The sequence below is a fragment of the Zonotrichia leucophrys genome, chromosome 3, assembly GCF_028769735.1.
Source record: "Zonotrichia leucophrys gambelii isolate GWCS_2022_RI chromosome 3, RI_Zleu_2.0, whole genome shotgun sequence".
In the NCBI taxonomy this organism is placed as follows: domain Eukaryota; kingdom Metazoa; phylum Chordata; class Aves; order Passeriformes; family Passerellidae; genus Zonotrichia; species Zonotrichia leucophrys.
In genome coordinates, this window is record NC_088172.1 from 73084508 (window position 1) to 73100370 (window position 15863).

The following is a 15863-nucleotide window of genomic DNA, read 5'->3' on the forward strand; positions in this document are numbered from 1 at the left end:
AAGTAAAAAGTGCACATCTGGTGCTGATGTGCAGACACCAGTAATCTTGCAAAGTAAAGTCCTTAATCTGATCACTTAAATTTGCCCCTTCAGTTTGAAATGGGCTGTTATAGGCAGTTATTTCCCAATTAAATTGGAAAGCTGAATTAATCTATATAATAAAAATTGAGGCAGCTAAATGTAAAACACTATAGCAACCTAAAGATACCATTACTAAAATTACTTTTAGAAGGGGCCAGTGGCATGACTGAGCCCTCTTTCCTTGCCTTGTAGAAGGATGGAGAAGGGGGTACTGAGGAATTACTCCTGATGATAAATTGTTGGGTGTAAATGAGCTGTATTCAGCCCTGAGCAGCTCACAAGGGAATAGTGGCACTGAGTGAGGTACCTGTGCTTCTTCACTAAGATCAGAGAGGCAGCCAGGAGGAAGTCTGAGGGGAAGTAGTAATGGTTGTGCTGTCCACAGAGCCCAGATAATTGTTGTGTCTGTAATGGAAATTGCCCACCTTTGGTTTTAATAGCAACAAAAACCCATAGAGTTTTCCCAGCCTAGTTAATGACCATAACTCACACGAGCAGCCTTGCACGTTGAGAAATGAAAGTGAACACTTAGCAGTGTTACCAGAATAATGCATCATGTTCAGTATCTTCTATGGGAAAATGAAGGGGAAGGGAAGCCTCAAAATCTGTCTCATTTCTACTCACCCAATGTAAATATCTTTACTTATACGTTTGAGGTACAAGATTTTCTCTCTGTGTACTTTCACATTAAATGCTTACTTACTGTCTAAAAATGTACAGAACTTCAGTGATATTTTCTTAAGTCATATAGATAAATTAAGATAGTATCAGAAAACACTGCTACAGTCAGGAGGTGCTTTTAACCTTTAGATTGTAATGTATAGGTCTGGTAGTTCTCCTTCTAGTTTTCATTGGATTTTTATACTTCCCCTATGAATTTTTATTTTGTTTTCATTGTCCACCGATCAGAAGGGTTTTCTTAGAATAGAAATTTCTGCTGACATGTCAACATTGGACTGTGTTATAAAGATAAAATTTGATGTCACAGCTGCAGGTTCACAGCAAGGTCTTGTTTAAGACAGATAGTGATGCTTGCTTAAGACAAGGCTCAGATAGTAAATAGATTAGCTAGCTGTGTTGCGCAGCTCTAATTATGATGATATCTACAAAATCAAACTCCTCAGAGTTACAACTACATGACAAAAGCACATTTGATAATTTTCCTTTGGTCCAAAATGGTCCCAGAGATGCTGAGTGACACAAGTAAAGGGTTGTGACTATAGCTCTGAATATAACTATGTACAATTTCTTCTTGCATTACAGTGCATTTTCTTGTTTTAAAGATATTTTTTTGTGACTTGGAAAATTTGGAAACTGCTAGTTAGGTAAGAAGGATAAACACAAAACTTGATCTGTATTTATAACCCTTTCTCTTTTTTTTTTTCTCTTTCTAAACAGGAATGAAAATCTGCACAGATGCTCTCAGTGCAAGGTTGCTAAATACTGTGGTAGGACTTGTCAGGTAAGATAAAAATAACACCTATAAAGGGTTTAAGAAAATAGGCATTTGAAGACTTCTTTTACAGTTTCCATAAGTTTTGCATGTTGTCATACCTTCACACTGTAATTTATTTGTAGTTTTGGACAGAGTGGTTAAAAATGCTGGCTTGTTTTATTTGAGTATTTTTAAAGCTACAAATGTGAGATTCTGGTAAGTACAAAAGACAAAAATAAGTTGTGTGGTGTTTGACTGTACTTGGTGAGGGGGGAGGAATAATTCCTAAGCTTGTCTGTAGATTGGAAGCTCTGATTCAATTTTGCAGTAAAACAATTTGTATTTCAGGAGTACTTTTTATAATAGTAAATTGTGTATTCCAATTTTTTAAGAGGAAATAAGGGTCAAGAATCTGTTGAGAAGAGAAGGCTTTAAGGAAAACTGCATCTCTGAGGAGTTTTTCAAGGAGAAAAGTGGTGCATGGCAGGAGGACAAGGGACAACAGGCTTAAGTTGAAAGACCAGAGGTTTGCATGGGATACAAGGAAAAGCTCTTGACAGCCAAGAGATGGGACAGGCTGGCCAGGGTGTTTGTGTGATCGCTGTGTTTGAAGGTTTGGAGACCCTACTGGATAAAGCTCTGAGCTGGGTCTGACCCCAGAGCTGACCCTGCTTTGCAACTAGAGCTCTCTGTAGATCCATTCATCCTGAGGTAACCTGGGATCCTATCCTAGGAAATATTTCTCAAAGGTGAAAAGTTCTCAAAGGCCTAAAACCTCAACTTTTATATTTGATTTGATATAGAGGATTGCCTTGTAGGGCACTTGAAGTTTTAAATGGTTCCTCTTAGTTTTGCGCTGTGATTTTTTTTTTTTGTGGTAGGGTGAGGGTTGGTAGTGGTTGGTTTTTTAGGTGGGGGTGTGTGTGTAATTTTTTTTCCTCTTCCTAAATAGAGAAAAATGAAGAAAAAAAGTTACTGGTCAAAGTGGACTAGCAGTAATACTCTATAAATTTTTAAGCTAAGTCTTTGACATTCCAATGATAATGGAATTAAAGCATCATCAAATGGTTAGTGTTGGAAGGGACCTTAGAGATCATCTAGTTCCTTGGGCAGACATCTTCCACTAGATCAGGTTGCTCAAAGCATTGCTCAAAGCATGCCATCCAACCTGGCATCAAACACTTCCAGGGATGGAGCATCCACAGCTTCTTTGGACAACCTGTTCCAGTGCCTCACTACCCTCACAGTAAAGAAGTTCTTCCTGATGTCTAAGCTAAGTATACTCTCAGTTTGAAGCCATCTTCTTTTGTCCTATCACTACATGCCCTTGTAACCAGTCCCTCTCCAGGTCTTTAGTGGGCCCCCCCATTCAGGTACTGGAGGGCTGCTGCAAGGTCTGTCAGTCTGTCTCAGTGAGAGAGGTGGTCCAGCTCTCTGGTCATCTTTGTAGCCCTCCTCTGGACTTGCTCCATGTTTTTCTTGTGTTGGGGTCCCCAGAGCTGGAGCAGGACTCCAGGTGGGGTCTCACCACAGTGGAGCAGAGGGGCAGAATCCTTTTCCCTGCTTTGGATGCAGCCCAGGACACATTTGGCTCTCTAGGCTGTGAGTGCCCATCACAGGGTCACATTGAGCTTCTTGTCAACCAACATCCCCAAGTCTTTCACCTCAGGGCTGATCTTGTCACGTATCATGTGCTTCTGTAAACAATTCTGCTTTAATATAATCTGTAGTGTTCTCAAGATCCCACAAATCCCTCCTTTTAGGGATTAAAACATATGGGGAGGGAAAATAGGAAGAAGTGTCATTTTGATTCATTGTATGGCAAATGTGTGCAATGTACATTAGGTGCTTACTGTAGCATCAATAATAATGCCACAGGTAGATTTATTATGGGAGATCATAAGGAAAACATGGCCATTAAGACTATAAAAGACCAAAGTATTTGCCAGGTAAAACATCTTCTAAGAGAGTCATTGGTAAAGCTTCTGTTGGCCGTCTCTGAAATGAGACTGTGGGCACTGACCAGCAATCTGACTGCAAAATGTCATGCAATGTGCAAAGTGTCATGCAATAACTTGTTCAAAGCAGGTGTAGAGGCAATGGAGGTAGGAACTGGAGCTTCCTCTTTGAGAAGCACAACTGTCTGAACATTCTTAAAGGATTCATAAGGGATAGCCTGAAGCCATCTTGAGTGTCTTTGCTTTGTGCTTCCAGCATGCAAACTCCAGAGCTGTAGGTAAGGATTTCAGTGAGACAGGCTACTGCTGCTTTAAGTAATCTGCACTTAACACACTCTGTATTGGCAGTTACATAATTTTTTGAACTGTTTGTATAAATCAATTAACACTGAATTAATGTATGTAATATCCTATGATATTAGGTAGCGATAGAGAATAACAGGAAAAAAGAAGTTATTTTGTAGTCAAAGTAGTGAATTTATTGGGATTGATGGCTTGAAGCAGTTTTATTTTACAGATAAAACTGAGACCAGCCAGATTTCTTTGTTCTTGAGAACTGTCTTTTGATTCATATTTGTTCTAATAAGACAGCTAAACCATTGTGCTGCTCTGGTTTTATAGCAGCTGTTAGGAAAGCTAAACCAAATGCTTTGTGCCCTACTTAGCCTCTGTAGCTTAAGTGCAATTCATTAATATGTGCACTTCTAATTGAACTAATTGGTCAACAAATAAACAGCAGGGTATTGATGAAACTGCATTTTGCACATTAAAAAAGTGAATATTAGTAAAACAGGACTATTTTAGTTTTATAAATACAGATAACTTTCGAGTGCAAATTATGCAGTTGAATTTGCAGTTCACACTTAGTTGCAGAATGATTTAATTATTTTTGAACGTGTGATGCTGCAACTCAAAATAGGCTTAACAATTGTAATTTTTCTGGAGTTTTGTAATTTATACATTATACGAAAACAGAATTAGTACAAAAAAAATCTGAATTTAAAAAGTTTAATTCGATAGGTGTATGGGTCTAGAATAATGGTGGATTTTGTGAAAGAAACTTCAGTGTAAATATTACAGTGGATTTATATTTCAGATATAAACAAAACCAAAAGATATAAAAAAACCAAAAGGAGCAGTTTTTTGTAAGCTGCAAATATCTTGTAAAAATCTTCATTTGCTTTAAAATGTCAAGTAGTACAAAAAAGTATCTTCAGACTAACCTTAAGGAGAAGAAACAGTCTTTGGAAATACCTCTCTTTTTTGTAACTTGCAGTGATAATAGTTATCTTTTAAGGGAATATGTATGCAGAGCCAGTAGTCCTGAAAAAAATCTATAAACAAATCAGAATACCAATTTTTTTTAAAATCTCCATAATGTCTGTTTTAAAGATCATGAGTGAGTTGTTCCAAATTAAAAAAAAATCCCATTATTTTTCCTTTTCAGGCCAGTTGAAGCAAGCTGTTTTAATTTAATTTAAAATATATTAGAAATGCGAAACTGGAATTTATCACAAGAGATCCTTTGGGCTGACCTTTTGCAACTGAATTCTGACTTCAGGATCAAGTACATATAGATTTTTTGCTTTTAATTTTTTAAAATTTTTTTTTCACTCAGACCTAATTGGTTTTTACTCCTATTTGACATTTCCCTGTTGCAGTCCCTTTTCCACTGCTTGTTGCCTAATTTCATAAGCTACCTTCCTTCAAGCAATGTTATGTTGGTTGGGTGTCCCTCCAAAGGTAGGGTTATCACATCTGCTGCTCCTCATAATCACTGTTGTGATCACTTGTGGCAATGTTTATTAATGTGGTGTATCCCATGGATTGGGGACCAGTGATATAGATGATAATCCCTGAAAAGTGGAAGAGTAATTTCAGGCAGAATTCAGAATGTGATATTATCAAACATTATTGAAACAGTGTAATAAAATTAAAATGTCATAATTAAAGAAAGACATTTTGTGAAAATTCAAACAGTCCTTTGGAAATTACAGATTATTTGCTTTTAACAGATCAAAACCTTCCAATGGAAAAATATTTTTTTTTTTTTTTTGTTAATAAGCTCTAGCCTTTAACAGCTTTTTGTTAACGCATTAATCTGCAGGAAGCATTCTTTTTTTGTGATCTTGCATGGAAGACAAGGGAAACCTTTGTTTCATCAACATTGCTTCAGGAACTTTTGTAGATTCAGGCTCCAAAGGGAGACAGCAATACCATATGTCTGTGAAAGAATTGGATGTGCATTGGCAAAATCGCTGAGCTGAAAATATGCAAGACATTGCAGGTGTTTGTGAGGGGTCTTTGCCCGTGACCCGAGGCCGCAGGAGGTGATCCTGGCTTGTGCAGGGAGGAGTTGGAGTTGTTCTGGTGCTGGTTCAGTGTGGAAGGGGCTAGTAGCGGGCCTGTTAGCTAAAGGAGCGAGAAGAAGCTGATAAGGAGCTTTCTCCAAGGCCGTTACCAAGGAGATCGGGAGAAGAAAGATAAGAGCATTCTGCAGCTGGATGAAGCATTTTTAGAAAGTTAGGTGGAGTCATTGTAACTTTTCACCAATAGCATGGTATTGACTTATTGTGGCCAATAGTTAAGGTAGAAGAAGGGTAAACAACTGGAAAGTGTATAAAAGATCAGCCATTTTCACTAATGAAGTGTTGCCAGCTGAGACTGCTTGTGGTCTCTGCTTTGTGTCGTGACTGCCTCGACTGCCACAGTTCAGTGGGCAGACTCTCAAGCTGCCACCCGTGAAGAGCTCTGTGCTGCACCATCTCTGTGGCCATGTGGGTGCTGACCATTTTCCCCTGGGTGAAGCCTGAGGATTTGCACTTGAGATGCATTGAGATTGAAGGAGAGACAATGCTTTGGGAGGAGATAAACAGAAAGATATTCTTTCCAAGTTTCTAAGTGTAGTGAAACCTTGAGCAGGAGGGTTTTGTATTGCCCTGTACTCTTCACTTGCCTTTCTTCTATTAGTGTTCATTTCTAACAGGAGAAAAAGGAGTCATTGCAAAATTGGAAGACCTTCCATGGCATGGAGGAGAAGGGTCATACAGGTGGCCATGTCTCTGCACTACAGTGTTTACACTCATGCTGGATATAGAATATAAAACCTTGACTGAAAGCCAGGATACACAGAATAAAGAAAACCCTTCCACCAGGAAATGTGATATTAACATAAGTCCAACCAATAAATATTTTTAGAGACTGACTTTAAATTAGGTCTCTCCAGGGTCACAAATCTTTGTTTTCATATTGTCCTGTGATTTGTATCCATGTTGTATGGATAGAAAGAAAAAATATTGTTGAATTTCATTATATTTAATGCATTTGGAACTTTCCTCTCTCTCCCTTTCCATTTGGGAATAAGTGACTGGCAATCCCTGTTCTATTCTAGCTCCTTCTGCAGAGGAATCAGAATGATTCCTTTTTAGCATCAGTTTTGGCCAAAGTGCTTTTTCACTAAAGGCATGTGTTTAAACTATTCTTACCACGTGGGAATGCTCTCAAAGAAACATGGCATGTGATGCTATGTGGTCCAGAATATTTCATCTCATTAGAGCTATATTGGTTGGGTAAGTTATTAATCATTTTGATGTCACCTCTAGCATGTTTAAAATTCTGTGCAGCATTTATGTAGAGGAAAAAATTTGACAGTAAAGGCTTACTCCTAGGGACATTTTTAGTTTAAGTTGGATAAAAATGCCAATATAATTATATTACACCGAACGATGTCTGGACATTTACAAGGATGACTTTGTTTTCTCTAGACAAGGATAATTCTATTCAGCACTAAATACTTAACTTTTATTTGCCAGACAGCATGTGACACTAACTGTATTTGGATTAATGCCTTCTTGGTGTCATTTTTTTCTCCTTGTAGAGTTATAGGTAAAAGAAATGAAATCACAAATCTCTCATGTATCTGAAAAAAATAAAAAGTTCCATTTATTTATTACACATAAGCCACAGGGGAAAAAATCCTGAATTAAATATAATAAATGCTACTGGTGCTGAAGCCTAGTTACCTGAAACAATTCCCTCACTTATGCAGCTTAGGAAAAAATTGTGTGAGTGCCTTTGGAGTCTTTATAACTCTCATGTCAGCATCTCCAGGTCTGACGTGCCCTTACACATAGCTCTGCCATTTTATCTTTTTTTAAAATTGCTGAACATGTACCTAACATTAGACAATCATTTTCTCTGTGGCACTCACCTAACAGGAACTGGTTTTCTGGGTTCATGTTTTTGTTCCTTTACTGCATATTTGTGAGAAAATGTCACCTTCAGAAGCCCTTGGTTCTGAGTACTTGTCATTGTAGCAAATTTTCATTGTGTCATGTTCTTCTAATTTGCTATTAAAGCTATTTGAAACAGCTGTCTGGCTTCAAACCTGAATTGTGAATATGCAAATAAAATGTGTAAATATGTAGTGTGTTAGACTTTTTGTATATTCTAAGCAGAATTTTCTGCTTGTGGAGACAGAAGACAGGGAAAAAAAAAATCAGAAATTTTCTTTCAAAATATTTCTTTAGCTGAAGACTCATTCTTGCTACTTTTCTGCGCTAATCTTGGGGCAACAATGAATGCTAGAGAAAAAAAGAAACATATTTCAATGTTTCCTTCATCTTATCATGCTGACTTCCCTGCTATGGAAGTGTTAGTCTGTCTCTGCTATTCTAATTAAAGTGGCCCATGAAACAAAATTTCAGGTTTAGGTAATAAATATAACTAAAATATTGTTGGTTCTGTCTTCTGTTTTGGTATCAGTGACCACTCCTGGTCTGAACTGTGAAAAATATCACTACCAATCCTCCCAGCTGTGGGCATTGATATCTCATCAGCTCAGGGATATTTGGGGACAGTTTTTGCAGCAATGAAAACTTGACCATTGCATTAGAGCAGCTGCATTTAGACTCTGAAGGCCTCTGCAGTCCTGATTGCTGAGTGAACACGTGCCTGGAGTTTTGTGTGTATCAGATAGCATCCTTTCTAGCTCTCTTCAGTCTTGTGAAGTATGCAGCTACATACTGTAGATGCTTCATGTAACAACAGAGGAGAATTAGTGCATATTGTTTTGAGCATCTTTGTGTGCATATTTAACTATAGATAACTATATATATGTAAAATATGTGTGTACATATAAAAAAAGTAGGATACAGTTTATGTAAAATAAAATGCACCTGATTTTCTTTTTCTTCCTTTTAAAAATATCCTGATAGAAAGAAGCTTGGCTGGACCACAAGCAGGAATGCAAATGTCTTAAGAGCATCGAGCCCAATTTTCCTCCAGACTCTGTCAGACTTGCTGGAAGGATTGTTTTTAAACTAGTAAGTGATGTTCTTTTAGAATTGATTCAGTGCAGTACATTCTGGTAAATACTTTCTCACTCTACATTTTTAATGCAATTATGAACTACAAAGCTGAAGTGACTGGGAGTGCTGGAAAAAATTAGACTGCAAATTGCATTACAAGTTTACTGATTAGTTTGCAGAAATGCTGAAAGGATCAAGAGATTCCAAAACAGACATAACTAAGCTTAAGGGACATGTTTATTGACTTTCTTTTCCTATGGCTATGTGGCAGCATTCTCAGCTTATTTGTGCCTGGAAGCAAAACATAGGGAGGCACTGTTTTCCCTTCAATACTACTGAAGTTATTGGTGGTTTTCTGTTAACCTAATGGAAGCCTCATAAAGTGTTGTTTGAATGAATGGTTAGGGCAGAAGCACTGGTAACTAGCCCTTTCTTTAGAGGGCACAATGGCATGCTTTCCATGCTGGATTCTCTTAATCTCAATTACCTTTTTTAATGTTTTTCTAAATTCTCTTGGAAGTCCTGGGTGTTTGACATTCCCACGGTTTGATTACTTTATATGGACTAAATTTTCTGATAGTTTAAGCAGCTTATAAATGTGTGGGATTGTAAATCAAAAGGGATTTGCTCATTTTTTTGCTGAACCTGCTATGATGCTGTGTGTGTTGGATAAAAGTGCAGGCCTTTGTTGTGGTCTGAGGTGATAAAATATGATTTCACACTTATTTTATACATTGTTGTGAAGAGTTTGTGCATGATAGCTTTAAAGGGCAAATATGTACTTAGCAATACTGTGCATTAATTAGAGTCACATGAACTCTGAAACTACAAACTCATAATCTGATTTCAATTATGCTCTAAAGAGCTAAAGTAAGTTACTGAAGGTAAGCTGCTGAAGTGTTAAAAAAAATCAAAATGAGTAGGAAGTCTTACAACAACAAAGAAATTTAATTTTTTAGGATAGTGTATGCAAAATCTGGGATTTATGTTGAGGCTGTTGGCCTTACCTGATTATCTTACATGCTTATCACACCTAATAATCAGTCTTGTAGTGTTTGCAGGATAAAACATGTTATGTGAGTGTTAATTATCTGTTTTTCCTCTACAGCTCAGACAATCAGTATGCCCTTCTGAGAAACTCTACTCTTTTTCTGATCTTCAGTCAAGTAAGTAATTGCCAGCCAGACTTCAGGAAATACTACCTAGGTCTGCTTTATGAAAGGGCCATCTGATTTTCTTGCAGCTTGCCTTCTGAATGTTTGCTCTGTGGAGTAACAGAATCTAAGACAAAAACCTCTGTGGGAAAGCACAGTTATTTCAAAGATAAAAGGGAAAACATGCCTGTTGTCTTGAAGCAAAGTCTTCCTGATTTTTTTTTTTTTTTGCTTTAGTATTTTTATTTTTGCATTTTACAATGAACATCTTGCCTGCTCATTTTTTCATTTACCCGATGTCTCCCTTACTACATACAGTGTCAATATTTCTGCATCCATAGACAATAGCACATATACTTTTACACTGAGGTTTTACTTTTCTAATACTTACGTGCTATTGCATAAAGCTTCAAGATGACCTCCAGGGACAGGGAAGAATGTTAAATCTAAAAGGGATATGTGTATGTTTTTCTTCTACATGACCTTTCAATAGAGAAAAAAGATGAAATGATGCAGTTATTACTTTTGTGGCTTCACAAGTTTCAACTGCTTGAGTAGAAAAAGATGCTCATTACAGTCTCTCAGCAGAGCAAATGTTGAAATAGGAAACATTTTTTCCATATTTTGTGGCATCTTAAAAACTTAGAAAGGAAGAAGTACATCCTTGGTTCATTTTTGTATCTTGTTTAGAGGGATTTTCTGGAGAGTAATGTGAATATTTTGATTACCTCAATGTTTTTAAGTATCGTCTAGAGTTTTGGCTACAAACCAGCTTAATCAATTGGTGTAGTACCCGTATAAACACAAAAAATGCAACACATAGTATTAATTTTACTTCTGAACACCCTGACATTCTGCTGCCTTCTCTCGAACTGCAAGGGCAAAAGACTTTAACAAGGCAGCACATTAAAATAGATAGATTTCAGTTATTTAAAACATAGTGATTTTCTGCAATGGATATTCTCAATTCGTGTCACAAAGGTTTATGGAAAACAGATGCTTCAAATTAAGTTAAAATTATGTAGACTATGGACTTTTATGCTTCATTACACTGCTGGGATCCAAGGAAAGTGTCTTTATTATACCAATAGCTGATTGCAGAGTGGTGCAGGAGGAACTGGACTGGAAGAGTCTCCATTTAAAAATGAAATAGTGATCACTTGTACAGCAGTTGTCTCTAATGTGGGCAAAGATTGTTTTGTAACTGATTGTTCCATGCAAACTGGTTTCTCAGTCCCCTTCAGGAGATGATCTCAGCTTTCCTGGACTTGGCTGGAGACAGGGGGAGTAGTGTGATAAGTTGTCTGGAGAGAAGCTTTGTGTTAAACAGGCCTGAGCTGCAATGGATAGATGGTACAAAAGTCTGTAGAGTGGCCAGAAGCTTCTGCTAAAATTCTCATTCTGAAGGAAATGGTGATGTGGCCTGTGATACAGATGGGATGACTGTCCTCTCACTGATACCGAAAGAACTGGTACATAGCCGGTTAGTTGAGGAGAAGAGAAATGAGAGATGCACATGTAGCGTTCCATCTGTTCTTACTCTGAGTATTAGTAACAATTCCTGTGAAATCTTCTTAACTCCAGAGCACCAAGTGTTTAGGACATTGACACATTATCTGAACTTGGTACTTCAGGCTACAGTACAAATGGCCTATGCATAATCTTATGTAAAGGTTTTGGCTGACTCTTTACTTGTGTTGTTTTCCTGGCTTCCTTGTTAGAGTGAATAGATGGTCTTTGTGGTTTTGGAGAAAAAAATCCAAAAGTGTTTTAGGTTGGTGTGAGAATTTGTAGTAGCTATGATGTTTTTTTTGCTGCCTCTGTATGCTCCAAAAGCTCCTGTTATTTATTAACAATTTCCCTGTTTGCTGCACAATTTATGAATGTTGTTGATAAAGCTTTTGTTTCTTTGGGTACTTAATGGAATCTATAGGAGAATCAGAAATGCATTTACATTAGAGGTCTATGTAGGTAGGAGAAAAGATTTCGTTGAACAGAATTACATGAACTAGGAATACAGGCTGTAATCTGAAACAAACATTTTTAGGAAGCATCTTTGTAATAGAAGATAATGTTTCAACACTAATTAGAAATGTGACAGAATTCTCATTGATCCTCTTTTAATCTTTTTTTTTTTTGGTTTTTCCCCTCCACTTGTAATTCCCAAATATTTTATTTTTGAACATTATTATAGGCATATGCTGTCTCATTTTCTTTACATTATTACTTTTCAACATTACTTTATACTGTTGGTTAATTTTTAGTGTGATAGGCATATAAACTGAATAGAAGTGTATGAAGTTTAAACACTTTTTAAGTAATGTTCTGCTAAAACATATAATACATGAAAAACCACAAAGCATGTGGAGGCATCCAGCCCTTGATGAAGTTCTTTTCCAATCTCCATAGTTCCTTGAAATTCCTCTATATGTCCTGAAACTCAGATTAAGTAGGAGGGGTCTCTTCTGAAAAACATGAATAGAGGTGCTTTATAATAAAGTGATATTTACTTATTATTCTTTCATATTCATTCTTTACCTGTTGCACTGTATGAAATTCCTTTTGTTCATAAATACTTTTCTGTTTCATCTGTTAGCATAAAGTGTTTCTGACGTATCTATGGAGAATGCAGTATAAAAGTATGTACTGCTGCATAAAGTTCCAAGCATATTTCTAATGTGGTTAATGTTACAAACCCAGATGCCTAATTTTTGTATGTAATGTCTTACATCTGCTTACACATCTGCTTTATCTATTGGCTTTTGATCTTTAACTTGCTGTTTCATTCAAATGATTTGGCAGTAGCAACCTGATAAACTGTACTGTGTGTTGATAGGTAACTGTCACAAAAAATGAGAAATGTCTGCCCTCTGTCAAAATTGCCCTCTGTCAAGATTAATTCCTGGACTGGAAATGTCTAGACTGTATGGCTGCCATTGGATATTTTCAAAATGTTGGTGAAATGTTCTGTTTATGACATGATCTACTCTTTTTTCCCTTCTTCAATAAGACACTGAACAATTAAGTGAAGAAATGAAAGATGGCCTCAGGCACCTTGCGCAGACTTTGCAACTGTATTTGAAAACTGAGATCCAGGATGAGTCTCAACTGCCACCTGCAATTGACTTTTTTCAGATCTTCACAAAAGTAAGTGTTAAAATCTGGTTACTTGACAACTCATAAATTATCTTTTCCTCGTGTTCACGATTTATTTCTGAGTGGGAGTTCAGTAGATACATTCACAGTGTGATATATGACAAAGTGGATTCAAACTATTTTTTTTTATTCAGTCAATATTTAAGCAGAAGTATAACTTTAATTGCAGCACTTCAAAATTAAAGCAGTAGCCAGAGGATATTTTTTTTCTTTTCCTTTTTTAAAATTATCATGTTAAAGTTGTTGGGTGAGAAAAACACCAAGAAAGTTCAAATATAATTCAGTCAATCAACCTGAGTAGTTTTTTCACAGTAATGAAGAGTGTGTAACATCGCTCTTCAGCCTAAAATTTTTCTACAAAGTGAAATATGTTTGCAGATATCCTCCCATCCGACTTGGTCATCTAGAAGTATAGTTTTTGTGATGGTGTTGTATCCTACAAGCTGCTTTTTCTAGAAGCCTTGTGCATTATTTATTCTGAAAGGTGACATATAAAGTATTTAAAATTAGATTCCACAGTATGTAAAATGCCTATTGTGCTACTAAGTAAATATTGTTGGCTTTTGGTGTAGATGTTTTTTTTACTTTCAATTCAGGAAGCTAAATTCAAACAATGCTCAGAAATATTTTATGTGAAGAGTACTCATAGTTCCATTTAATTTTTTTGATTTCTAATTGATTGATAAATTCTGTCATAAGATTTATCTTATTTACATTTTGGTTGTTTTAGTAAGTGTATTCTTATGAAGTAAGCCAAAATATGATTTTTTTTTCTGCTATAATTAAAAGAAAGAACCTCTTTGGGAGAAATAAAATAAAAATGTGCTAAGTTTTTTTTTAACATTTAAAAAAGTCTGTTTGCACAGTTAAAAAACTTTTTTTTTCCTGTGGGCAGGACTAGGAGCGATTTAATCAACTGTGTTGTTTTTCTGGATTTTTTTTATTGCTGGTTAGACTGCTGTGATGCAAAGTTGCAATTTTACCCTGAAAAATCACATAATCTGAAATAAACTCAGTCCAAAGGCTGCATAGATAAAGCTCTTTAAGTACTACCTCATCTCCACTCAAGCTGTTTTGTTGTCTTGTATTGGCATGCTGGTTTGGCCTGGGCTTTGTCAGATGCGTTTCACATGAAACATGTACATTGTGTTATCTGGTGTAGAGAATTTGTGCAGCTGAAGATAAAACTGATTATCAGAAGATGATCACTGCCTACTCAGTTTTTTACTGAGTTGCAGCTTGTCAGAAGTTTTTTCCAAATGTTTTTGCCTTCTACATAATTAGGTTAAGAAGGGAGTGGCCATGTGGCATTACAGAAACAGTGTGATGAGTACTAAACACATTGGAACAGTGGTGAAGAATGTGCAGAAGGTTTTAAATTTTTTTATGCAAGCATGTGCACATATGTGCCCCTCCTCTCCCCTCCCTTGTATTTTACCAAGGAGGTCTAAGTGGCCATCAAGGGCAGAGTGAAAGCTAAGACTTCCCAGCTCCCTGTTTTGTTAACTGGAGAACTGGGAATGCTCCTGTTAATGACAACATTTGCCCTACTGTAGCTTTGGTGTCACAAAGATATTTTTTTATATGTTGACTGTGAATTTTCCCCCACTATACTGAATGTAGTGCAAAGTGCCGAGTTCTAAGTTGTTTTTGTTTTGGGGTGGTTTATTTTGTCCATTAAACTAGGGCTCATTTCCTTCTTTTACTGGTTTTGCTTAGTCTGTGTGATAGTCTGCTCTGGGAAAATGGAAAGCAAATGGCATAGACCTGTCCTGTGTACACATACTTGATATCATTAATACTAAATAGAACTGGCAGAAGGGATGGGAGAATCTGACTGGACAGGTGAGTGGTTGGGAGAAAAGAGCAGTCAACAGCCATGTGCTTTGCATGAGTAAAATTAGTATCTTGTTCAGAGTTCAGTCAAGCACAACTGTCAAGCTTTTTGTAAGACTTTGTTGTCACTCTCTAATTTTTCCATGTGGCATTTTACAGCTTTCCCAATTTGGTTGTCAGACAAGTTTGTTATGAGTGTGGTAGTGTATTAAAATATTAATTTGGTATTTCCCCATCCCTAGGCCGGTAGCAGCAGATGTTTTCTGCCATTCCCATGGAATGTTCTTTGGAAGATTAGATGTCCATGCATTTTTTTTTTTAAAGCTGAGTAGGGATGCTTGTTCTCAGCAGGTAAAATGTAGGACTTGGGAACTGTAAAGTCTCTGATATGACTTTTGCAGTCTCTTCTCTGTAGTATAACTCCAAAGAAGACCAGCTGTGATGACTTCTCTCTGTGGTCAATAGAATAAAGAAATACTACAGATACATAACTTCAAGATGTAATCTTGTTTTTCCAATCACTTCCAACATTCCTTTCAAGTTCAGTAGGTGCTTATTTGAACATTGAACTTTTTTGGATCAGTTCTTTCATTGCATGCCACAAAAAGATCCAGTCAAAGGTCATTTTTTATTCTGTTTGATGCTGGATTCTCAAGAAGGAAAATAAACAGACTGCCAGACAAAAGAGAAAAATTATCCTGTGGTGAGGTGACTGTATTCCAGATGGTTCTTGGAAAATCTCCAACCTGATTTAGGTCAAAAGAGCTTCTCGGAAGCTCTTTTAAACAGTCCTCCTTCTCTGCTGTCCACTGCTCTTCTCTTTGTGAAAATTAATTATAGTTTTGTTCACTTGCTTGTGATGCTTAATAGGCAGAGAATCCCCCTGAGTGCGCAATTGTCGAAACTTCTCACTGAAAATCAAAGGAAAATTTGC

The 15863-nt window shown here is 36.7% G+C and overlaps 1 protein-coding gene across 2 annotated transcripts in view; it reads left to right on the top strand.

The window, feature by feature from the left end:
• SMYD3 (SET and MYND domain containing 3) overlaps window positions 1-15863 on the top strand; it is a 395552-nt gene that overhangs the window by 49760 nt on the left and 329929 nt on the right. For both annotated transcript variants that reach the window (XM_064708804.1, XM_064708805.1), the window contains exons 2-5: window positions 1480-1543; window positions 8691-8798; window positions 9892-9949; window positions 12948-13084. In XM_064708804.1, the coding sequence (XP_064564874.1) occupies window positions 1480-1543; window positions 8691-8798; window positions 9892-9949; window positions 12948-13084 (367 nt within the window). The remainder of the gene's footprint in view (window positions 1-1479; window positions 1544-8690; window positions 8799-9891; window positions 9950-12947; window positions 13085-15863) is intronic.